Genomic DNA, 5589 nt, shown 5'->3' on the forward strand with positions numbered 1-5589 from the left:
CAAAAAATAATTGGATGCGTGGAAAAACGTATCTCTCCATACATTTTTTTAAAAAAATCTCTCCATAGCTTTCGTAGTTATAAAAATGCATGACTAGAAATTTTTTAATCTGAACACTATGAGAACAAATCAAACGATAAGAATACATATTAAATTTTCCACATACACCTGACCAAGTTGATTACTTCAAGTCAATAACTTTGAATCTACATATAACCCTACAAAGCCTACGGCATGGCTCGTTGCAAGCTCCTTAACAAGAACCATTGTGTGTCCAAGGGGCGAAGCTAGGAGTTATTTTTTGTGGGTGCATAATTCATAAAGGGAAAAATAAATGTCAGAGTTGATGTGGAACCTTGGATGTTTTTTTTTGTAACCTTCTTTCAAACCTTGGATGTTTAGGGGTGAACATGATAGACTTTAAGCATTTTAGCTAGCTAACTTGCAACTTTTACTTACGAAACTTGTTAATATTGATAAAATTATGGGTGGAGCCAGGTGCACCGACAACTGTTTTACTGGCTTCGCCCATGTGTCCAATTGGATGTGGCTTGTGCTTGATTAACCGAAATGGTACACTTTTAACTAAGCTATGTTCGGATTTTATGTTTGGCTTACGTATTTATTTTCAATAATATCCAACGCTGGGTATTACTATATTTGCTAATATCCTGCAGGGTTAGGCATTCCTCAATAGTTACTATTTTTACTATTATTCAACCTTTCTTCCTGCTGTGTATGGTTTTGATATGTTCAAAAACCCTTCACGCTGCTTTGTTCTTAAATAAAATATTTTCTTCAATAATCAACCACAATATCAAACGCGGTTTCCCATTAAACTACAACGATTTTTTTTTTTTTTTTGATAAAAAACTACAACGATTCTTTATAAAATTGTTAGAGAATATAGTATTTCATTCCAGCTACAAAAATATATGCAGTAATTCATTTTTATATTAAAGTAAAAAAAATCGAAAGGTATCACATTTCGAGATTCTTTTTATTGATTCCTCAAGCAAAAATATATGCTAACTAGTCCGACCTAATAATGATAACGGTAGAATTGTTCAACCCTTCCAATTTATAAATGGCAATTTGATCCAAATTAAATTAGTATTTAGTAAATATGAAATTATATATTTTTTGGTGACAGATACAAAATATATAATTAATCTATGAAAATGACCTCAAATAGCTTCAAAACAAATTTTTGTTATTAAATTAGCTAAAATGATCAAATTAGATTTCATTAAACAAGAGATTGATAATTATACTTATTTTCTACAATATATATATATATATATATATATAATATTTAAATGCTTTTTAATCATAGTTTTTCAAATTTCAAAATATTTGGAAAACGATTTTCTGTAAAAATGTTTAGGTTGACCTTTATGACTATGTATAATATACTCCTAATTTAAGTTTAGAATTTTTTTTAAGAATAAGTATGATATTTTGTTAAAACTTAGCCAGATATTCTTTTTTGTAAATTAGCCAGATATTCTTGAATAATTATAATATATTGCCATTAATCTATCAATTGAAAAGTGAAGAAAAAAATTATGTGCACACGACGTTGAATCGTGCAAGGTCGAATATTTCTTAATTTAAATATTAGTATATAAAAAGTTTAAGCTACCACGTCGGTAATGTGCCTCCACGAAACTCTCTATATATAATCTCATTTCAAACTCATCTAAATCCATCGACAAAGCATTTATCTTTCACGGCAAGAAACAACAGAGTACCGACAAAAAATGGCGGTTTCCTCAACCAAAACGCCATTGTTGTTGTTGTCTCTCTTCTTCTTTGTCGTGGCTGCATCTGCCGGAAACTTCTACGAGAGCTTTGATATCACTTGGGGAGATGGTCGTGCCAAAATACTCGAGGACGGTCAGCTTCTCACTTGCACTCTTGACAAGATCTCCGGCTCAGGTTTTCAATCCAAGAAGGAGTATTTGTACGGTAAGATCGACATGAAGCTCAAGCTTGTCGCTGGAAACTCCGCTGGTACCGTAACCGCTTACTACGTACGTAATCTCCTTGTGAAATTGATTGGTTTCGAATTTGATATTATTAGGTTTTTTATTTATCTTAAAAACCAAAGTGAAACTGTCTCCTAATATGTAATTTTGTGGCAGCTTTCATCTAAAGGCGCGACATGGGATGAGATTGACTTCGAGTTCTTGGGTAATCTCACAGGACAGCCTTACACTATCCACACCAATGTCTTTACCGGAGGTAAAGGTAACCGTGAGATGCAGTTCCATCTCTGGTTCGATCCCACCGCAGATTTCCACACCTACACCGTCCACTGGAACCCTGTTAACATCATGTGAGTAAATAGTCTTATGAGGAAAGCCTACACTAGTAAAGAGATTGTAATGTTATCTTTTAGTTCCTTCATCAGTTATTCACTGATTCTGATATCAAAAGCTTATGAACTTTGACAAGTCTAATCCCATATTGTTTATTTCTCCATGTGATCCCTTGTTATGTTCTTTTTGTATAAGAGGATTATAATTCTTAGTAGGAAACCTGAAAATTTAGGGTTAAAACGTCTACTCTCACTTGACATGTTTTAATAATAATTTTTTTTGAACTTTTGATGGCGTTTTAACCTTTCTTGTGTCCGAAGCTTCCTTGTGGATGGGATCCCAATTAGGGTGTTCAAGAACAACGAGAAAAGTGGAGTGGGTTACCCTACGAGCCAACCGATGAAAATATACTCAAGCCTTTGGGAAGCCGATGACTGGGCAACGCAAGGCGGTCGCGTGAAGATTGACTGGAGCAACGCACCATTCAGCGCCTCCTACAGGAGCTTCAACGACCAAAGCGCATGTAGCAGAACTTCGAACGCAACATGGGTGGCTTGTGACGCAAACAAAGACTCGTGGATGTGGACCTCCCTCAATAACCATCTGTACGGACAGATGAAGTGGGTGCAAGACGAATTTATGATCTACAACTATTGTACCGATTATAAGAGGTTCCCTCAGGGTCTCGCCAAGGAATGTAACCTTTAAACCAACTTGGTGGATTCTACTTTGAGAATTTTCGAGCATTTTCTTCAATACGTTTATTTATTTCCCTTTTCGTTTTACTTCATACTTGTGATGATACTTTGATTTATTCTTTTGGTGTTTCTGGGATACGATAGTACAGGTATATGCAATCTCACTGAGAAAATAAAAAGTTATACTTGACAATACATTCTATTTCGCAGTTATGTGGTCTAATGTTTATTATTGCTGTTTTCTTTTTTTGGTGTAAATGTTTTATTGCTGTTTTCTTGTTTTCTTGTTTAATTATGTGATTGTTTATTTTGCGTTCCATGTGTAAGCAACATCGATGTGGTAAAAAAATAAAAATACGCACGAAAAGAAATACACAATAATTAAAAAGTTGTGAGATATCGCATTTCCTCAGCCTAGGCGTTCGGGTACCCGTTCGGGTTTGGATCAGGTGCTTTGAGTTTTCGGGTTTTCGGATGGAGAGGTACAGAACCCGTTCGGGTTATTTTATACTTTGGATCGGGTTCGGGTTCGGATTATTTCGGGTATAACCGAACTGTGTAATAAATAATAAAAAAAATTCTATGTATCTTTGATTTGACTTTGTGAGACCAGAAAAAATATTGTTGAAGTTAGAAGATTGAACAACTTAATATAAGATTTATGATCTTTCTGATTTGTTATTACGTTGAGGAATACGAGTATGTATTCTTTTTTCTTCGTGTAATTTCTATTTGTATTATCTTCAATAGAAAATGGTAAAGAATCCATCTATTCATAAATCCAAATCAAAGAGACATCAAAATCAAACAGAAATCAAACCTGGATAATCATGAATATTTGAGCTCATGCATGTGTAAAGAGCAAAGGGAAAACAAACCGCAAAACATACTTGTAATCAAACATAAATCAAAATCGTAAAATATAGTGATTCATACATGTAATAGGTTATAAAATGAGTTTAAGTATGTACTGAACATATATGTTGAAGAAGGTGAAAACGGAAAGATGAATGGGAATGGAAGATTTAAGTTTAGGATTAGTAATATATATATATATATATATATATATATATTCGGGTACTTCGGGTAATTGGTTCGGGTATCGGATATAACCAATCGGGTACAGTATCCGGACTGGTTGAATCCTAAATCCGTTTGGGTTTTTTTAACTTCGGTTTGGTTTTCGGTTCGAGTTTTTCGGGTCGGTTCGGGTTTGGGTTCGGGTTTCGGTTAATATGCCCGCACCTACCTCAAACAATCCACGTGAACTGCAACATTGGTTCGCTAGATTTTCTGGAATAAGAGTTACTGCCTTGCTTTTGTGTGGCAAACATAGGTTATAGCTTGATAAAGTGTTATTGAGACATATATTTTACTCGTGTCTAGATATTTATGCAGATTTAGCGTTGACTAATAATATAAAACAATCTTGATCCGCACAATATTATTTTTATTTTTAAACATATAAATATTTAATTTACATGATTACTGATATATAATTTTAATGTTTATCATATTACTAATAGTTAAATATAATATTTCCAAACACAACAATTTTATAGTTTATATGTAGTAATTTAATTCATTATTTCAAATTATTAATGATATCTCTCTTATTAAAACATGAACATTAACTAAAACTTTACATTATGTGATATTTACGAAAAATTCTGCTCAATTTAATATAACTTAGAAGTATTAATTTCCTTACTATTATATTTGTATTTTAGATTTAGGTCATACATATATGTTAATCGAATTATTTATATGAATTAAATTTTTGACTGAATAACATATATTAAGTGTAATTTATAAAAGTTCACTTCATTTAAATTATTAAATCAAAATTGTAATTCAATGTGTTTGTTTTTGTTCTTTTAAACCTGATTTTTTTCGTTATTATCTATATTTAGGTTTCTTATATTGTCTATTGGTGATTTAATTTTTTCTTACCCCAAAACTCTTGGATTATTTACAATGAATCTTTCAATGTTAAACTTTTATTTGTAATTTTTCATCTATCGGACATCATGTTATATAATTAATACTTAAACCTACAATTACATTTGATAATAACCACACTCAAACAAAATATTCACATGAACTATATTTTTTCAATCATCATCTTTTATTTATGTTAATGACATAAATTGGTACAATACCTATTGCACATTCAAAATTGCACAAGATAAAAGAAACAAAAACTATTACATTAATTAATAATATATGAATATGAACTATATAAAAATAAGCTTGATTATCTTTTGTAAAAAAACAGCCATATACTTCTATTATTAAAAAAATAAAACTAAACCGACCACTATATTTAATAACAAAAACTAAATGCGCTTTCAAAGTGCATTTGCAGACCGATCATTCATATTGATAGCATATTTTCAATAGTGTGGTACAAAATTCTAGATTAGCGAATCCTAACGGTTAAAGATGAAAGATTTAATTGAAATATATTATGTTAAATTAATATAACTAATTTAATACGACATTGTATGTGAGTTTAATATAATTGCAAAATTAATTAGATACTTAAAAGGTTTTTTTAGTAAAAA

General features: G+C 31.4%; 1 protein-coding gene across 1 annotated transcript; it reads left to right on the forward strand.

The window, feature by feature from the left end:
- The first annotated feature begins 1733 nt into the window (after positions 1–1733).
- Positions 1734–3181, forward strand: LOC106295245 (xyloglucan endotransglucosylase/hydrolase protein 14). Its single transcript, XM_013731101.1, has 3 exons — positions 1734–2036; positions 2148–2341; positions 2645–3181. The coding sequence occupies exons 1-3, from the start codon at positions 1764–1766 to the stop codon at positions 3030–3032; spliced, it is 855 nt and encodes a 284-aa protein (XP_013586555.1). The 5' UTR covers positions 1734–1763; the 3' UTR covers positions 3033–3181.
- Positions 3182–5589: the final 2408 nt, after the last annotated feature.

Source organism: Brassica oleracea, chromosome C1 (genome assembly GCF_000695525.1).
Source record: "Brassica oleracea var. oleracea cultivar TO1000 chromosome C1, BOL, whole genome shotgun sequence".
NCBI classification, from domain to species: Eukaryota; Viridiplantae; Streptophyta; class Magnoliopsida; order Brassicales; family Brassicaceae; genus Brassica; species Brassica oleracea.

What these genes read in the sequence shown, in the direction of transcription:
- LOC106295245 (XM_013731101.1), top strand. Translation starts at nt 1,764, where the DNA reads ATGGCGGTTTCCTCAACCAAAACGCCATTGTTGTTGTTGTCTCTCTTC. An exon ending in GTACCGTAACCGCTTACTAC is followed by an intron (nt 2,037 to 2,147) that starts GTACGTAATCTC and finishes ATTTTGTGGCAG; the next exon opens with CTTTCATCTAAAGGCGCGAC. An exon ending in TGGAACCCTGTTAACATCAT is followed by an intron (nt 2,342 to 2,644) that starts GTGAGTAAATAG and finishes TTGTGTCCGAAG; the next exon opens with CTTCCTTGTGGATGGGATCC.